The following is a 20155-nucleotide window of genomic DNA, read 5'->3' as shown; positions in this document are numbered from 1 at the left end:
CTCTGTGAAGAGCTTCTACTGAAGTCCAGGTGAGCGAGGCTTAGTCCCTAATATGTGACCTACAGTTCAGCCTTAGCTCTGAACTTTGGGGATAGTGCTTTAAATTTTTTTCATGGTGTGTGTATATGAGTGTATTTAGAAGTTTCTTCATTCTCTAATATTTCCTTTCCATTTAGGGCCCATCCCTACCACCCTTGCTCGGGGTGGGGGTCATCCTGTATCAGTTAGAAGGATTCTCACATGAGTAAGGACTGCTGGATGGGGCCCTGTGTTCGCACTGAACTGTTTTGAGAAGTACTTGTTCGTTGTCGTGTTTGCTTGTGGTTTTAAAGGCTTGATCCAAAGCTCAGCAAAGTCAATGGAAAGATCCTTGTTAACTTCAATGGGTGTTGGATCAGACCCTAAAAAATAACTTGTACTTCCCACTGTCCATACAGCTGAATCTGAGAGGGAGGCTAGAATAGACTGGGAGATTGTGTCCTGTTCCCACTGTGAGACTTATTTACTATTTTGTTCATGACTTTGCAGCCCCCCATATTTTTCAACTTTTATTATAATAAATTTAACCCTTCTGCTCATTCTGCTATGCCTGTAACTTAAATGATGAGTGTCCTCTACCTGTAATGCTGGTCTCGTGTATGTGTGTGGTGGTGTGGAAATGAAGTGGTGTTATAGACCCAGTCTCTGACACACCACTATATCTCTTTGAAGTCAGATGTGTGAAGCAATAATATAAACAAAATAAATGGCAAATTAAGCTGCTACATGTGGTTCATCTTGATGCAGAGCATGAGTGGGACTTCCTTTTAGGTAGAAATACATTGATTTCCTGTACAAGGAGCTTTAATAGGCTTGTTTATTAACTGATACTTCTATGTAACTCTCGGTGTTAATAAGCAACAGAACAACTGTGAAATCAGTTAATGTAATTCTGGTAATTTAGTTAATTTACTTCGTTAAATTTCATTTTTCTATCCATATTATGGGAAATCAGCTGCTAGATGCTCTGTTTATAACCCTCTGCAGATTTAAAAAAAAAAAAAAAACTGCTTTCCTTTTCTGACCACATTTACTTTTCTTCATCTAAAGCTTTTTATTAGAACACTCCTTCTGAGATCTGTTTAGCAGATTATATCCCTTAAGCATTTTAAACTAAATTTTCCAGGTTTGAGGATAATTGCTAGACAATTATTAAAACACAGATCATCTTCTGTTGGGCCATTTTTTTGTGTTTCTTGGAGAAATCTAAGCCCATGAATCCTTGGACCTGATGTCCACTCAATGGGGCGGTTAGTGTTTCATGCACATTTAATAAATCTGCGTAAAGACTATCTTCACATATTCAATGAAAATAGTCACTGCAGATGGTCCTGATTTTTTTTAAAAAAGAATGAGTTGATTGCTTTAAATTTTTTTCAGAATAACACAAGCTACTATAGCCAGACGATGGCTCACAAAGACATGAAACTAGTGATGCAAATTCTGCATTAACTTGAACTCCAGAATTTGGCCCTATTTGTTATCTTTGGGAGGGAAGAGGAAGAAGACTTGTTCAAGATGAGCTAGAAAATTTGGGATGGTTTTGATAAACAGGAAGCAGATTTCTGTTTCTTGAAGGATGTGCTGGTTTTTTTACTCAGCAGGAAATTAAGCTTAGGAAAAGGAAATAAACTTTTATAGTAACCTTTGTAGCTCTCAGCTGGGTCGGGCCCACCAGCATCAAACCCAGGGGATAGATTGTTTTTTCTTTGCCTTTGTGGCTGCTACCCCTCCCCTTGTTGTTAATCATTCTAGTGATGGTTCCTACAAAGCATTAGCGCTCTCAATTCATGGTGAAGCAAAATGCACGTTGACAATGTTCAGTTCCTTGTAGGATTGGGCTCCTACTGAATTTCTACTTGGTCATGAGAACAGAGGGACAACATGGCCTGTTGGGCCTCAATTCAACAAAGTACTTACACATCCCTATTCAGCTTATTCATACTTCATGGTGAGCATGGCTTAAGTGCTTTGCTGAATTGGGACCATAAAGTGTGATGTGTGAGCCATATGCAATGGTGTTAGAAACATTCCTCCAAGACAGGAAGATGGATTCAAAGACCCACTACTGTATATCTCTTTGATTTTCCATTTCTCTGACCTCAGTCTTGTCAACTCTCACGGTACTTAATGTTTTTCTTGAAGCCCTAGCTCCTGGAGTCATGTGAGATTACATGAGAATCTCACCTTTCATTAAAAAAAAAAAAATCTGACCCTTATGGTTGTGGAAAGAATCTGGAAAGTGTGACTCCTAAAGGCTCCAAAATCAGAAGGCAAATAAAAAGTACCCCAAAATGTATTATTTTGTAAAATCTCATGATTTGGCAGGATAAGAGGGCTGATTCAGGAGTTTTGAATGCATGGGGTTGGCAGTCCTGTGATAAGCCCTTGCCCCACAAACCTGACTCAAAGCTGGTAGCTCTGACTTTCAGCCTTGCTACTCTTGTAACGATCTCTATTTAAAACCTCTAGAAAAGTATTTGAGAGCATTTCTTGAAATCTCTCTGAAGTCTAGTACTTCATATTGGAGAAACTTTAAATAATGAGTATAAGCTACAAAAATTGTGATGCAGGTCCACTGGGAAGCTTTACAAGTGTGTTTACTTCAAATGAAACCTTTTTCAATGTGCCTTTTTTTTTTTAATCTGCACTTGAAAAGCAAGAGCAAGGAGAATAATTGAAGAGTTTAAAATTTGTTTAAAACTGAAAGAAAACAAAACAATGTTCAGATTAAAACTTGGTCTTCCCATCTCAACGCTTAGTTTCCTTTGTTATGCTTGTCTTAGAAATGTCTCTCTCAAGATACAAGTTTTTGAAGATACAGATTTCTTACCTGATTGCCTGCTGCAGATTAAAGGGATATCTGTCAAATATTTTCTGTTTCAATTTTTAATTTTGTATTATTTATTAAGCCTATAGGTGGATGTGGCATTTTACAAAAAGATTGGGGCCACAGAATTTGCCCCAAGGAACTTAAAATCTAGAGCCTTGTTTCTGTCTGTCTGTCTCCCTCTCTTGCGATTTTATTAATTTTTTGGTTTTATTGGGTTGGCTTGGGAGTATGGTTCATTGTTGGAGAGACGAGAAAGAAATAGGTTGGGAGGAGGGATGTGGAGACGGAAAGAGCAGCTGCATGATATAACTAGCTTTTAATTTTTTTTCATTCTTCTATTTGTTATGCCCTCTTAGAAGCCTGTAAGCAAAATGCCAAACTTTATACATAAAAAGAAAGAAAACAAAAAATATTGCTTTTTAGCTTCTGAGAATAAGAAGAAAGGAAAGCGATTAGAGATGGTGGATTCTTATAGCTCTGATCCAGGTTTGTTAAAAGACAAAGGGAGAAAAAAATCCAAACTCCCTGAAATATATTTACAGAGGTAAATCTGAAGAAATTTAGGCTGGGAAGAGCAGTGACAGTGGACAATCAATAAACCATAGGAGCAGATAGTGAAAGAAGCAGTAAAACGATAATGTCACTCTGGTTTAAATTGGGACCTGTGCCATAGTGCTGTGTCATATCTTGTGTCTAAGGTGCTGTGTCATGTTCTTCTTTGCAGTGATGTAAGGCGGAGAATTCAGCAAACAATAGCTCAGGCATTTGGTATCAGCTCTTCTTCTATGTATCTGACCAAACCAACCTTCTTCTCAAGAATAAACAGCACAGAGGCCAAGACAACGCATGATGAGTACTGGCACCCGCACATTGACAAGGTAAGTGGCAGGTTCAGAGAGCCAGAATGTGTTTCCTTTTGGGATTAAATCACTTTGGAGACTGAGTACCCAACTGTACCAGACCATAACAATTGCAGTTGAGAGATGTTTGTAGGCTGGTGATATAAAAGTTGTTTCAGTGAAAGGAACATGGATGAAGAATACGCCAGCTTGCTTTTGTCATGCTGAGAGTACAGGACAGGATCACTCATTTTTTCAAAAGTGTAGTTTTCCTTTAAAATCTTTGGTATTTTCTGCTAGAATTTTTCAACCATGAGATACTCTGTAAATACAGCAAAAGCTTTGTTATCCGGCATGTTGGAGAAATGAGGGGTGCCGGTTAATCAAAAATTCCGGTTAACTAAGAGTTATACTTACCAATGGAATACCAATTTTCAAAGAATTAGAATACAATAAAATGAACAAAGTATAAACTAGTAGACAGGTACTCACCAATCCAGTAGTAGTACTGCATTGCAGAGTGGTTCATTTCTTGAAGCACCTAGGTGTATACAGGTAAAGCTTCTATACTGTAGGTTTTCGATACAGTAGGTTCTTATAACACTTCATGTCACTGTGGGCAGCACATGGCGTACACCCAGATCACTAAAAATACACTTAACACTAAAACTATACTGAACATAATTTAATCGTTCTTCAGTGATTCAGAAGGCACTTCAGGATCTTGCAGTGCCTCAGGCTCATAATTATCAACATCAGTTGTCATTGTAGATGTCAAAGGTGTAGGAGATTGGGCTGAATCTGTAATGACCCTATAACACACCCTGGAAGCTGCTTTTTTGAATAAATCCCTGATATCAGCTTGCTTACTTGTATTCTGCCTCTTTTGCATAAAAGTAGAATGCAGAATGTGCAATTGCACAGAATGTCCTGTGCAGTATACTAGTTCCGGTTATTAGATTGAAGATTTGTATTGGGAGATATCAGAAGTGCCAGTTAATAGAGCTTACTTGTTGACAAAGTGCCGGATAGCATAGCTTTTACTGTATCAACACCAATTGAAAGGAGGGATATCTGTCCCGTGTGTGTGTGTGTGTGTGTGTATATATATATATAATATATATATATATTTTAAAATAACTTAAACACAAAGGCAGTGTTAGGTCTTAAAAAATACCTTGCCATATAATACTGATTCTAATGTGAGCTTTGATCCTCCAATCCTAGCAGATCAAAAGGTTTGGGGGTCTTGGTGTCAGATAAAAGATGACGTAACTCTTAATTGTGACACATACTTAATAGCATCTGCCATGATGTTCCCATATCCCAATCCTGTGCCTATAAATATTAGTGTGTATTCAGGATACCCTTGTGGTGGTACACTTCACCCATACTTAGTAGCAGTAATCTCATTATATGTGATCTATCTGTTAGAGTTTAATATCCTTTGCTGTTGGCTAATTATGGTGGGTAGACTGAGGTTGCTTTAGTTAGTAGATGGCTGTGTATATTACACTTTTTCTTCTCTTTTGGTGATTTATAACTTGGTGATATGCAGGTGAATAAAAACATTCTGTAATGTACAATGCTTGTCAGTCTAAAGTTTTGTAAGGACAAAAGCATATCTGTATAAATACATATGGTACTCCCATCTCCCTTTGTATTTCTGATCGTGTTTGTTACTATTCCTGCACCAAGAGAAAACAGTCATATGTTCTTTGAGCAAAACGCAGTCAGGGATTCCGATGACTGAGCAGTCCTATCAAACATGTTTCTGATTTGCACAATATGAAAAATAAAAATGTCTGATTGTTATGTTCTGCCGAGGGACTACCCCATCTAAGATATTCAATAACACTCCTGAATGTTAAACAAAGCAGAAAAGTTTGTCATCTGCTCATCGCTGAGATCTGTTTTTTAAAATTAGGGGTGGATTTTGACAAGTGCTTTAATAGATGGACTGATTAATCACTCACCCACCTCCCAAGTAGTGTTTTAACTACAACCTTGTAGCACTCATGCACATAAACTGGAAAAGAAAAAACTTCTTTGAGCCAAAAACAGCTTTATTTTGAGGGTGTGAGAGAAGCAGAGAGATGGTGTTTCATCTATCTATGGTCTGTCTTGGAAAGCCCAATATGAGGGTGTTGAGTGGCAAACAGAATTCTTTCTGCTTCTAACATCCACAAAGCTCCAGGTAAGAGTTTTGATGCAAGCAGTCTTTTCTGAGTCAGTCAGTGTACTTGGGATATATTGTATGATGGTAAACGTTAGTGCTGTGCAGGAACCAGAATTTTAATTCCACAGAACGTTTTTCATTTCTGAAAAATGTTCATTCTGGATCCGAATGAAAAGTCAGATATGTAACATTTTCTGTGGGATGGACATTTTCAAAACAATCTGTTTCAGAAGAACTGAAAAGGGATTTTTTGAAAAGTTCTGGTCCAGCCTCTCCAGCTAAGTGTCAGCTTGCCAAACAAACTGCTGGGGAGTCCCAGCTCTGGGAGAGCTCACTAGATGGGCTGCTGAAGACCCTGCAGCCCAGGGACTCCTGACATCCTGGCAGCTTGTGAAGGAGCCCTGGGGAGTCTGGGCTGGCAGGAAACCAAGCAGGGTTGGTTAGCTGGCCTGCCTGCCTGGTCTCTTTTGAAAGTTTAATGGAATCAACACATTCCTGTGGAACATTTCAGTTTTGTCAAAGTAGCATTTTCCTGATGGAAAACTCTTTTTCGGAAAACTTTCAGACATCTCTCGTAATCACTGTTTCAGGTCCTAGGATGGAAAATGATTTTGGCACCCCCTGTGCAGACTGGCTGAGCAAAAGCCTCTCCTTGTCCTCAGCTGTTGATTTGACACCCCAAGAAGTTGGTTGAAGGTCAACCCTGGTTTCAGAGGTGTGATGAACACTCAGTCTCTTAAAACACTTATCAATATGTACAGATAATTTAAATACTTAGACATCAGTGCAGTGGCACTGGAACAGTTTTTGGAGTGAGGGTGCTGAGCTGCACCTCTTACCCCTGTCTGCATGGGGGGGGAACGCGGACACGGGTAAGGCAGTGGAGGCTGGGGCCACAGCTAGGTGCAGAGCCTGGGGTGTGGAGCCGGCAGCCGGCACCCTGGTCCAAGTGGCCAGGAACCTGGGGCTGGCGGCCGGGCGGGACCCCGGGTTGGCAGCTGGGACCCTGGGACCAGCAGCGGAGCCCCCGGGTGCAGGGCCGGTGGTCGAGCAGGACCTGGGTCTGGCGGCTGAGTGGGACCCAGGGCTGGTGGCAGAGCCCCCAGGCAGCAGTGGGGCCAGTGGTCGGGACCCAGGACAGCAGGGGTGCGGGGCTGGTGGCCAGGATGCTGGGCGCAAAACCTGGGGGTGCTGCAGCAACCCCTGCACTCCTACTTCCCACGCCTATGCATCAGTGATGTGCAAGGTTTATTTTATTGCATGTTCTGTGGAGGAGACTTGACTTTTTCATGATCTGATTTTGGTAATTATGGACAGTTTATTGCATGATTTTTGTAAACATAGCAGGGGTCTTTTATCTCTGCAATCATAGCTTATGTCCTTTGTGAAGTTTTCAGTGGATTGAACTGAGTGAATCTTGGTTTTGAGTTTAGTTACATACATTGTATCCAAGGGGATCTAGGTAAATAAGCAGAACTCAAAGTACTAGTGCGAAAGCCATATAGCTAAATAAATTGGGAGTTCAGCAGAGATTTAAAAACTGGAATTGCTCCAGAATAATGGCCCACCCAAACCAAAGAACCACCAGATCTAAGATGTACAGCCATCTAAAAGCTTATTAGTGCCTCACTGTCAATAGGTAAAAGTTATTAGTAGGCTGGCTTCTAAGGGCATGACTTGGACATCTTTGATTAGAAGTCACCAAGAAATATTTATTACCAGGAAAAATACTTGATATTAAAAGGACCAAGTTGCATGGAATAATAATTAATAAATACTTAGCTCTTACGTTTTGTCCATGTTTCTGACAGCATCAGTCAAAGCTGTGGTAGTTACCTTTGATTTGCTGAACTTCTACTAACTGATGCTCTCTCATTAACAAAGTGCTCATTATGCTGTACTGAACTTCAGTTTAAATTAGGGCAGTGATGCAAGCTCAAGTGCAGAGCCATTGATAAAGCAATGATAATCCACACCAGCTTTCTGAATATTGTTGGTTAAAGGGGTACTGTAAATACAGAGTAACATAGATGGGGAGGATTGGATTTATGCAGTGCAGATTACCCAAACTGATACTAATAAGAACTGTATCTAGAATGCAAATAGTGCTGCAGTGGCTTCTGCCAGTTCCATCACATGCTCCAGTCTGTCACAGGGGACACTATCATAGCAAAGATCCCAGTTCCATGAAATACAATGATATCATATGTTTTCACTCTCTCTCCTTGTTAGTCTATTCTCAAAAGAACTGTTGCATCTTCACCATTCCATAGCAACTTTAGGTTACTACAAATCTATTATAAACAGAAGAAAAAAGTGTCTGTGTAATGCCAGAAAGAAGGAGAATTACTCAAAAATGGTAACTAGTTTGAGGATTGCACCATGCTTTGTCTGTTTTTGAAGAGGTAACTGGAGGTGGTTTGAATGAGAAAATACATCAGGTATTTATGCTGCTGCTCTGCACAGTGAAACTTTGTCAACAAAGCATTTGAGAAGCTGTGTAGTAAGCAAACATGTAATAGGAATACACTACCCCAGGTCAATGTTTTATTTGGAGATACTAGATCTATTTAACAATGACTTTTGCTTAAAACTAATGAAGGTAATTTGGGCTGCTACAATCTATTAATGTCTCGGCCAATTCACCAATTTTTGGAGACCATTTTTTAGGCTGTTTTTCAGAACAGAGGTCAGCTAGAGTTCACATCCTCTGCATTTCATCTTTCCCTCTGCCTCAGGGATTATGACCCTGTTTACAATCTGAATGACCCAAAAAAGCCTCTGCTTTTTTTTCTGAACCTGGATTATGTCAAGTGAAACTGATGATGTTCACACTTGTTCTTAACTAAGGTGTGGCGGAGAAATACTGTTGAATTTTCCCCACCTTGTAAAATAAATGTCAACCTTTTTATGGTCATCTTCTCTTAGGCAGTTTTTCTTCAGTCGGTCATACCCTTCCACCCGAGGGCTGGAGAACCCCAGCAACTCCCAACTCAAGTGTTGCATTAGAAGGCAAACCTCTATCATGACTACTATGATTGATTAATACTTTTAAAACACAAATATAATTCCACAGCCAGTGAACTTGTAAAGTACCAATAGGAAGGCTTTCATAGAACTTGGTAGGAGTACTCAGAATGGGGGAATAGTAATATGAACAATTACTTTGTTCAAATGATTATGGGTGAAGTTTACATTTCCTAGTGGAGCTGGTGATGTTCCATTTGTTTCCTGGCTGTATGCTCATCACCAGCAAGAACACATTACCTGGGTGTATCTCACTTAAATAATTACCATGTGTGGCCGACCATGTAGCCCAGCGCCCCTTTGTGGCAGGGGTAGGATGGGGTGCCGGCGCCTCACCACTCTCAAGTCCTAACATCCGCCTCTCTGCGGGCGGTCAGAACCGGCCTCTTGGCCTTTCTCCCTACTATCACACCTATCTGGCGCGGTAGTGTGACCTAGCAGTCGGAGTCTATATAAACCCCCTTACGAGCAGGGTAGCGTGGCCTAGCGGCCAGAGTCCATATTAAACCCCCTTAAGAGCGGGGTAGCCTGGCCCAGCGGCCAGAGTCCATATAAACCCCTTTAAGAGCGGGGTAGCCTGGCCCAGCGGCCAGAGTCCATATAAACCCCCTTACGAGCGGGGTAGCCTGGCCCAGCGGCCAGAGTCCATATAAACCCCTTTAAGAGCGGGGTAGCCTGGCCCAGCGGCCAGAGTCCATATAAACCCCCTTACGAGCGGGGTAGCCTGGCCCAGCGGCCAAAGTCCATATAAACCCCCTTACGAGCGGGGTAGCCTGGCCCAGCGGCCAGAGTCCATATAAACCCCCTTATGAGCGGGGTAGCCTGGCCCAGCAGCCAGAGTCCATATAAGATCCCTCATGGTGAGGGGGTAGGGAGACTCAGGCCCGCCCTCTTCACCGAGCCCCGACCCAGGGCCTTGGTAGTGGCAAGCTCTCCTTGCCCCTCGCTTGGTGGGGATCCGCCCGCAACACGCCGAGCGTCAAGGCAGTGCTAACGCTGTTTGTCTCTAGAGTTCCCCTGGGTCACTTCCTATTGTGTATACCAGTTCATCTGCGGCGGGGGGATCCTCCGGTCTGTTCCTCCCCTGGGACGTCCTCCGTCGGGGTCTCAGGTAGTGCCTCGGCTTGACTGACTCCCAGATCCTGGCTCGCAGGCCCTCCCGCTGCAGGAGCTAGCGGCGGCGTGCGTCCTTCTCCTCCAAGGGTCCGCCCAGACTGAGCTGATATTCAGGCTTTTATATCTGTTCTCCAGTTGGAGCATGCCCAGCAGAGCTTCCAGGGCGTGGCTTCCTCTGCTAGGAAGGAAGGGTTAACCTCTGCTGTACCTGTGTGGGGCCACTCTGCCCCATCACACCATGTCATTGGGGGGGCCTCAGGCACTGGTGTGCCTCGGTCCCTCCTGTTCTTTCCTTGTGGTACATAATAGTCTGGTCTCTTGTGGACTGTAATACTTTGGTCTAATTTTGGTTGTTGGGTTTAATGTGTGGGTTCTAGGTGGTTTTGGTGGCCTGTAATGTACAGGCTAGATCAGGGGTGGGCAAATTTTTGGCCTGAGGGCCACATTTGGATGGGGAAATTGCATGCAGGGCCATGAATGTAGGGCTGGGGTAGGGGGTTGGGTTGTGGGAGGGAGTGCGACGTGTGGGAGGGGGTGCAGTGTGCAGGAAGGGGCTCAGGGCAAGGGGTTGGGGCAGAGAAGGGGTGTGGGGTGTACGAGGAGGCTCAGGGAAGGGGGTTGGGGTGCAGGAGGGGGTGCACAGTGCGGGAAGGGGCTCAGGGCAGTGGTGTAGGGAGGGGTGTGGAGTGTGGGAAGGGCTCAGGGCAGGGGGTTGGGGTGCAGGAGGAGTGTGAGGTGCAGCAAGGGGCTCAGGGCAGGGGGTTGGAGTGTGGGAGGGAGGGAGGCAGGGGGCTCGGGGCAGGGGGTTGGGGTGCAAGCAGGAAGTTGGGGTGCGGGGTGCAGGAGGAATTCGGGGTGTGGGATCCGGACCAGCGCCGCTTACCTGGAGTGTCTCCGGGGTGGCAGTGGCACCCACTGGGGCCAGGGCAGGCTCCCTCCCGGCCCGTGCCACTCTGGGAAGTGGCTGGCACCATGTCCCTGTGGCCCCTGGGGGAGGAGGAGCAGCAGGCTCCGCGTGCTGCCCTTGCCTCTGGGTACCTCCACGAAGCTCCCATTGGCCGTGGTTCCCTGTTCCTGGCCAATGAGAGCTGCGGGGGAGGTACCCATAGGCAAGGGCAGCACGTGGAGTCCTCTGCCCCTCCTTCCTCCAGGGGCCCCAGGGACGTGGTACCGGCTGCTTCTGGGAGCAGCACGGGGCCCACGGCGCCACGGAGGTGGCAGTCCTGCGGGGCCGGATCCAAAGCCCTAAGGGGCTGGATCCGACCCATGGGTCATAGTTTGCCCACCACAGGGCTAGCTGGTCAGACAAGATGATCTGGTGGTCCCTTCTGGCCTTGAACTCTATGATTGTGTCTCAGACATCATCCTAGGAGCCAGAGCGGACTGAATAAGATTGAAGAGTATAGCTGCAATTCCAAGAGTATTTTAATCAGTCAAAGTGATAACAGGCTGGGAGAGAATATTCAAAAACTAAAGGAAATGAAACTGTGGTCTCCATAACGCAGAGCCCCCTGCCACCAAGGCTTGGGAGCAAAGACTGTGAGGCCTTTGGTTGATAGCACTATGTGGTCCTCAGAGTGCATATAGAATTGTTCATCCCTGTGCTGAGGCCAGTACCGTATCATCTGAATTCTATTCTGAAGTCCTCAAAATAAGGCTTAAGTGGGACATCAGTGATGCACAGTCTTTGTGCTGGGATTTCACTTTAGTGAGGTTCCTCCCTGGGAAGGAATTCCATGGCTTTGGTAGGCACAATTTGCATTAAGACTCTTCTTCTGTTCCATGGGCTGGGCCAGAAAGGAGTGTCTTGTGTGAATAGCATGTTGGAATACCATCTGTGAATTTTGTCATGAAATGATCCAAAAATCAGTGAAAACAAACCTTAAAAATATACACAACTGGCAATGCTTATCCCTGTCCTCACTAGTAATCGCACGAGAACCCTCTGAGTGCTGTCATTACAATCTGGGCAACTTTCAAGGTGGGAATGGGGATTTGTGTGTGTGTGTGTGTGTGTGTGTGGAAGGAAAACAAGATGAGCTGGTTATTTTAACTCATCTGAATGAGTGACACAGTGGAGGAAAGAGCTGTAACTGTAGTAGTTATTGTTTGTCCATTTTTTGTCTCTTTTCATACATTAGGGTGTATTTTTGAATTCTGTAGCTACTAACTATTATTGTCATGTGTTTGCATCTATTTGAGCACTATATTTGTTACTTCTCTCCTGCATTCTTTACTATTTTCCACATTTGTTCTGCATCAGCAAATTAATAATGTGGTCATTTAATCTGGGCAGCAGATGTCTCTATTGAGGCCACACCTAGAATCTGCAAGTTATCCTGTCATATGGAAACTAATTTATTTTCAGCAGGAGAATTTTTCTTTATTAAAGTTGTCAAAGGCTTCTCTGTATTCGCATCCTCACAATGCACATACAGAGCAGCCAGGAGGTTGCATTTTTACTGTTCCCATCCAGGTGTCCTTGTGCACACCTCATTTATCATCTTGCAGGTGAACTATGGGCTGTCAAGGGAGCAGATCTGCTATGCAACTGGTGGAATGGCTTTTGTTTTTCTATTATTAACAGCAAGAAAAGTATCAGAGGGGTAGCCGTGTTAGTCTGAATCTGTAAAAAGCAACAGAGGGTCCTGTGGCACCTTAGAGACTAACAGAAGTATTGGGAGCATAAGCTTTCGTGGGTAAGAACCTGGAGATTTCCATTACTTGCATCTGAAGAAGTGAGGTTCTTACCCACGAAAGCTTATGCTCCCAATACTTCTGTTAGCAAGAAAAGTGTAACTTAGTTTTTAAATGCATCGTGTAAAATTTATACATTGATTCTTGCCATGGTAAATAATTTGGTAACATGATTGTGATACTAATGAAGATGTGATTGTGTCCATTTGGGATGACTGAGACAATATGTCAGTCACAAAATACCCTGTTCATGATAATTCATTTTATTGAAGCATTCAAGCTCGGAAAGTCACCCAGAGTCCATAAGATATGAAAATGTGACCTATATTGAAGTAAAAGTTGCTTTCTAAAAAGATATATTGGTTTCTATGCTTAGACCACACTATAGGAATTATGAGGGGAGCTGGTAGCAACCACTATATTTAGGTTGTCAAACCTTCCAATTATAAAAGATAGTTGCAACTGTTTCTTTGGACTTGTCTCCACTTACCGGGGGATTGACGTGTGGTGATCGGTCCACCAGGGGTCGATTTAGCGGGTCTAGTGAAGACCCGCTAAATTGGTCGCCGATTTGCTCTCCCATCGACACCCCTACACACCCACCCACACTATACTGGGAACTGCTGGAGCAGCAGTGTGGGTGGGTATGTACGGGACTTGGAGGGGTTCTCCTCACCCACTCAGGACCCAGTACATAGCCCCCTTCATGTATTGTTCACAGAAGACTGGGCCAGAGCTCTCCCAGGGTGGGAAGAAATGGGATGGGGGAGAGAGACAAACTCGACTCCATACAACCACTCTATTGATTCAGCGTATGACCACAGTAGCCAAGCCCTTCCCTTCCAGGGCAGCACATGGAGCAGGAGTTCTCTCAACTCCTGAGTGTGGGGAGGAGAGAGAAAGACAGCCAGTCTGGGCTGGACTTGTCTCCTGACCACTCTCCAGATGCAGCATCTAGACCCAGCGGTCTATCCTGCTTCTGGGATAACAGCCTTGTCCTGCCATCATCCTGTACCTTAAATGGTAGCTGTCTGTACTGCAGTGCTAAAAGTTCAGGGTTCAAACACTGCTGCTGATGTAGGGATTGTTTCAGTTGCACACAAAAGAATCCTGGCAAAATTTTCAAAAACACTTAAGCCCCATCCTCAAAATTGACGTAGGTATATAGAAACCTAAGACCAATTGACTTTCAATGAGATTTAGACTCTGAAGTGCCTGTGTCACTTTTGAAAAGAAGGTTTAGTTGCTTTGGAAATTTTTTACCATTGATTTAAAAAATAGCCCCCAAAACCTAGAAAATTCCATGCAAAAAAACCTGTATGTTAAATGAATGTTCAGGTTCCAAAGTTAAGCACTTAAAGGCTGGGACATGTGATTTTTACAGTTGTCTGTGAAGTTCTGTCCCCTTGTGTGTATGCATCTTTTATTACGTAATCACATTATTTTTTTCCCAAAGAACCCTACCTCTCTCATTTCACAGGACTGATACAAAAGGGACAGAAACCAGTTATCATCTGAATCTGAAATACTTCCCATGCCATCAAAAGTCACTTAAGTCACAAACAAGGCTCTGCCATCCCTATCTATCCTGGGCCACTCTTTGCATGCTCTCACTGATGTTAAGTCTCATAAGTTTTCCATCTCTGAGTAATGTTTGATGGAGGGATTCTTTTGTTTAGCGCCTTTTACATGATCCTCCAGCTGCTTAATGACACCCCTCGTATGGCAGATGCTCTGGCTTCTTTCTTAACACGTGACTCAGATATTTTCATTATCTTTTCCAGATAACTTTAGAGATGAGGAGTTGAACGCTGATGTATTTCACCGTTTGTTATAAATTCATTCAATTTAATATCTCTTATTTTCCTCAGGCATTTGTTTTTAAAATCATAGAATAGTAGGACTGGACGGGACCTCGAGAGGTCACTAGTCCAGTCCCCTGTACTCATGCATTTAGTCATCTGTCTGTACTTTTGGTAGATTTCCAGCTTTCAAATCCAATTGGTTAAATGGAAACAGCATGTGAGATGAAGTTTTGTAGTTTGGTCTTTAACTTGTAGATTTTTGATGACCAAATCTTGTTTACACTGGTGAATGCAGCTGCTGCCTTACTAATTTATGACATTATTTCCTTCTGGAAACCCCCCATTTGATTGCAGGTTACTGCCAACGTATGTGAATTGACTCACCTCTTGTATTCCTTTGCTTTCTAATGTAAGACTTGAATTGGGAGTTGCTGGGGATCTCACAGATCTGTTATTTCATAACTAATTATTAAGAGTCTTTTTTGCATAGCTGGACAGTGCCTTGGACTTCGCTTGCATGTTGGTTGAGCTGTCACTTAGAGTTATGTTGTCAGCAAAATCTAAATCTTCTTAAGTCATGCAATGCCTGTGTTGTATGTTTATGCTTTTTCTCATAAGGGCATGTCTACGCTACACCGACATAGCTATGCTGACATAACCCTGTACTGTAGACACAGCCTACGCGGACAGGCATTTTTCCATCGGTGTGGGAACCTCACCTCCCTGAGCAACGGTAGCTATGCAAAAGAAGCATTCTTCCATCAGCACAGCTACATCTCCACTGGAGGTTGGGTTGGTATAGGTTAGTCAGGGGGTTGGTTTCACCCTCCTGACTGATGCAGGTTTGTCAACCTAACTTTTGAGTGTAGACCAAGCCATAATGAAGTCAATGGCAATGCCAAACAGTATAGGTGAAAAAATGCATCCTTGTTTGATGCCAGTGTCTGTTAAACCATTCACTCAAGTCTGTGTTTACTTTAATTTTACAAGCTGCACCTCGATATAAAGCCTTGATGATGTTAGCTAGTTTTGTTGGCATACCATAACACTTCAAGGTATGTCAAAGTAAATTGGGCTGGAGATTGTCAAATGCTTTCTTCAAATCTGTGAAGTTTATGAGAAGTGGGTTTTGTTACTCCATACCCTACCTGACTATTCTTAGGGTGAAAATCTGGTCAACTTGTGATCTACTGGATCAAAATCCAGCCTGCTTTTCAGTTAGCTCAACTGCTTCCTTTATTCTGCTTAAGATGATACTGCAGAAGGCTTTGCCTATTGTTGAAAGAAGTGTAACACCTTACCGGTTGTTAGAGTTGTTTTGATTATCTTTCTTTGGTATTTTGACAATAATGCCATTTTTCCATTGTCTTGAAGGCATTTCCTTGTCCCATGTGTTATTGAAAAGTTTAGTGATTTTACTGATGATCTCATCAGCACAAACTTCCAGAATTTTCCTGGTCTTCACTTGCAGCTTTCCCAGGTTTTCGCTTTTGTAGTGCATCTTTTACAATATGAAATATTGTGATATCTATTTCTGGATGTTTAATTTCTTTGTCAACGTCAACAATTTATTTTGGCTTCGGTCATTTTAACATCTCTTGAAAGTGTTCTGCCCATCACTCATTTTTTTTCTTATGTTGCTAAGGTCTTTCCTTATTTACCCTTAACAGGCCCTCTGACTGGTGTAAACTTGTTGAATTGATGAAGTGTTTTACAATTACCTCTTTCAGCAGCTGCTTCAGCGTCTTTGGCAGTGTCATCCATATATTTCCTCTTGTCTCTTCTCATGCTGCTTTTCACTGCTGTGTCTTTTGGGTTAAACAGATTTTTTGCTGCTGCTTTTTCTGGAGGTGTTTTTGAAGAGTGAATGTTTGCTTTGGCTTGTCCCTTTCTTTTACACAGTTCCACATATCCTCCCTTATCCAGACTTTAGGTTTGCATGTCTGGAAACCAACTACAGTTATTGCAGCATCTGTGATACCATCATGCAGAAAGGATCATGACATGTCAATGTTGACTTTTTGTAGTGGATCTCAGTCCTACAGCGGCTATACTCTGTTCTTCAGTTCAGTTTGAAATTGCTGCTGTAATGTCTTCTCTGTTTGCCTTTTGCTAACTTTCTTGCTGCTTTTTGGGGTTTTATTTTTCTTAAGTTTAATCTTCATTCTTGCTACACATAAATTTTGGTCACTTCCAACATAGTCATCTCTTTATGCTCTGATGCCTTGGAGAGTTGCTCTAAATTTCCTTTCATTACATAGACAATCTGTCTGGTTCCTGGTGACTCCATCTGCAACATTCCAAGTTACTTGTGCATATCTATGTGGAAATACAGTAACTCCTCACTTAACATTGTCCCTCAACCTAACAATGAAACAATTAGAGAACATGCTCATTTAAAGTTGCGCAAAGCTCCCTTATAATGTTGTTTGGCAGCCACCTGCTTTGTCCACTTGTTGCAGAAAGAGCAGCCCGTTGGAGCTAGCTGGTGGGTGCTTGGAACCAGGGTGGCCAGGCAGCCCCCCTATCAGCTCCCTTAAAGTTCCCTGTGTGGGAGCTGCCCAGCAGGCCATCAACTAAGAGGCAATTCAGCTGTCCTCCCCCCCCGCTGTGTGCTGCTCCTACCCTCTGCCTTGGAGCTGCTCCCAGGAGCCTCCTGCTTGCTGTACAGAGGGGGGGAAGAGGGATGCTAATATCTGGGTGTCTCCCCGCTCCTGTATGCTGCTGCCCGCTCTTGTACCTCATCTTCACAGAGTGGGGACATGACAGGGCTCAGGACGAAGGGAACTTGCTGGCAGTAGCTGCTGTCTCAATTTGCTGATCTACTTAAAAAGGCAGTGTACTTAGAGTGGGGTCAGCGTACTTGGCAATGCATCTCTCTCTCTCTCTCACACACTCACACACACACACACGCCGCCCAGAGGATTCAGGGGGCCTGGGGCAAAGCAATTTTGGGGGCCCCTTCCATAAAAAAAAGTTGCAATACTATAGAATACTATATTATCGTGGGGGGCCCCTGCAAATTGCCCCACTTGCCCCCCCCCGGGCAGCCCTGTCTCTCTCGCTCTTACACACACACACACACGTACGTCTCTCTCTGCCATGCTGTGTCTCCTCTCTCCATTCATGCTGCCTTGTAGAGTGTGAGGCTACTTTAACAATAATGTGTTAATCCTTGAGGGCTCAGCCGAGTGCTAGTTCATCATTTGGCAGTAAGGCATTCCCTGGGAAATATCCCACCCTCTGACTCCACCACCTCAGCCAAGCTTCACAATCATCATTGCTGTGTACAGTATTAAATTGTTTGTTTAAAACATACTGTGTATGTGTGTGTGTGTGTATTTGTGTGTGTGTGTTTTTAGCTTTTTTGTCTGGCGAAAAAAATTTCCCTGGAACCTAACCCCCCTATTTACATTAATTCTTATGGGGAAATTGGATTCACTTAACATCCTTTCTCTGAAAGTAGCATTTTTCAGGAACATAATTACAGCGTTAAGCGAGGAGTTACTGTAGTGTTCCACCCATTATGAGCCCTGACACCAGCCACAATCCTAGAAGTCATTTGCTGTTCTGATTTTGGGAACCATGGTATGCTTGGCCATTGCTTTCACCACTCTGTTGTTGTTATTCCCAATCTTGTAATCAAAGTCTCCCATTACTAAGCAGGTGTTATGCTTGGGAATATTGTCAATCAGAGTTTGTAGGCAACTGCAGAATTGATCTTATTATAGCTGTCTGGTGTGTAACATTGTATAAATATCAGTTTCATGTATTGTGTTTTGAAACCTAGCTCGAAGCAATCAACGATTGATTGGCTCCCAATCTATTATCGATTTTTATGCTTTGGAAGTCATAATCAATGCTATTCCCTCTGAGTGGTAATCATCTTACCTCCCTGAATATATTACTATTTAATTTTTGAGTTGTTTTTTTTAATCAGCTCCTGGCCATTGACATTTCTTCTTCCAAGGTTTTTGAGATTTGTCAACAAGATGAAATTCAATAAATGCAAGTTTAAAAGTACTTTTCTTAGGAAGAAAGAATCAAAAGCACAACTATAAAATGGGGAATAACTGGCTAAGGAGTAGTACTGCTGAAAAGGATCGGGGGTTACAATGGATCACAAATCAAACATGAGCCAACTATGTAGCCAGTTATGAAAAAGGCTAATGTTCTGGGTGTATTAACAGGAGTGCCATATGTAAGACATGGGAGGTAATTGTTCCACTCTACTTGGCACTGGAGAGTCCTCAGCTGGAGTAGTGTGTTCAGTTCTGGGTGCCACACTTTAAGAAAGATGGTGGAAAAACTGGAAAGAGTCCAATAGAGAGCAACAAAAATGATAAACGTTTCCAAAAACATGACCTGGTCATGTTTAGTTGTGAGGAAAAAAAGACGGAGGTGTGGGGGAGGACCTGATAACAGTCTTCAAGTATGTTAAGAGCTGTTATAAAGAGGACGGTGATCGATTGTTCTCCATGTCCACTGAAGGTAGGACAAGAAATAATGGGCTTAATTTGCAGCAAGGGAGATTTAGTTAGATATTAGGAAAAACTTCTTAATTATAAGGATAATTAAGTATTGGAATAGGGAGTTGTGAGGTTGTGGAATTGCCTTCATTGGAGACTTTTGAGAACAGATTAAACAAACACTTGTCAGGGATGGTCAGTGTATACTTGGTCCTGCCTCAGCGTGGGGATTGGTAGGAAGGACTATATGACTCTTGAGATCGTTTCCAGATTTACATTTCTGTAATTCCGTGAATGTTGGTGAATAAAACATGAGGCATATCCACCAATATTTTTAAACCTTCATGAGCATCTGCATGTGTTTCCCTATATATTGAAGCAAAATAATAATACCTAGCTTTTGTATAGCTTTTAAATAATAATACATAACTCTTATATTTATATTTTAAATCCTATTACAGCATGAGGTTCCTATTTTTATTTTTATATGTATTTTTAATATTTACTTTTTAAATTTTTATATGTGTATATATATATATATGGTTGTAATAGCATTTCAAACATTTCCTGTACAAGAAATGATTACGTGCCCATTATAACTAATATTTGCTTTCAGAGCCTTACAGGTATAACAGGTCTTACTAAAATCAGCAAAATGTCTCATTCAGAAACTAGAGCAAAAAATATTGAAAAGTGAAATAATAAAGCTGCCTTATTTAGCCTACTTCATGGGTCTGGATCTGATTGTTCAGGTACAAGGTCTTCTTTGAGGTTAAAAAAACCCGGCAGTTGTTCTGGATCTTAGAAAACCATTGGTTTAATCCCTCTATCATCCTCAGTCTAGCTGGAAGTAGCCAGATCATAAGATGCCCAAATAAGAGAAGATTGTCCTTCTACTGGTCTGTGGCAGGACCCAGATTCATGTTTTGTTGGGCTTTTTTTTGTTTTTTTGTTTTGTTTTAAATAACCTCCACCACACTCAGTGTTCTTCAAAGACTGTTTCTTGCTTACTCATTGGTGGCTCAGTTATAATACTCTGTTGTTCTCAGGATAAGGCTTAGTCTACACTAGAGAATTAAGTCAACGTAAACTGCCTTACGTCGACCTCATTGTGTCGGTGTCTACACTAGAATGCTGCTTCGTCCAAATAA

The 20155-nt window shown here is 42.7% G+C and overlaps 1 protein-coding gene across 4 annotated transcripts in view; it reads left to right on the top strand.

Annotated features, from left to right (window-relative positions):
* OGFOD3 (2-oxoglutarate and iron dependent oxygenase domain containing 3) overlaps positions 1-20155 on the top strand; it is a 100675-nt gene that overhangs the window by 40657 nt on the left and 39863 nt on the right. For all 4 annotated transcript variants that reach the window (XM_054047148.1, XM_054047146.1, XM_054047144.1 and 1 more), the window contains exon 7: positions 3597-3750. In XM_054047148.1, the coding sequence (XP_053903123.1) occupies positions 3597-3750 (154 nt within the window). The remainder of the gene's footprint in view (positions 1-3596; positions 3751-20155) is intronic.

The sequence above is a fragment of the Malaclemys terrapin genome, chromosome 13, assembly GCF_027887155.1.
Source record: "Malaclemys terrapin pileata isolate rMalTer1 chromosome 13, rMalTer1.hap1, whole genome shotgun sequence".
In the NCBI taxonomy this organism is placed as follows: domain Eukaryota; kingdom Metazoa; phylum Chordata; order Testudines; family Emydidae; genus Malaclemys; species Malaclemys terrapin.
The sequence above is the reverse complement of the archived record's forward strand: the minus strand, read 5'-3'. Positions and strand labels throughout refer to the sequence as shown.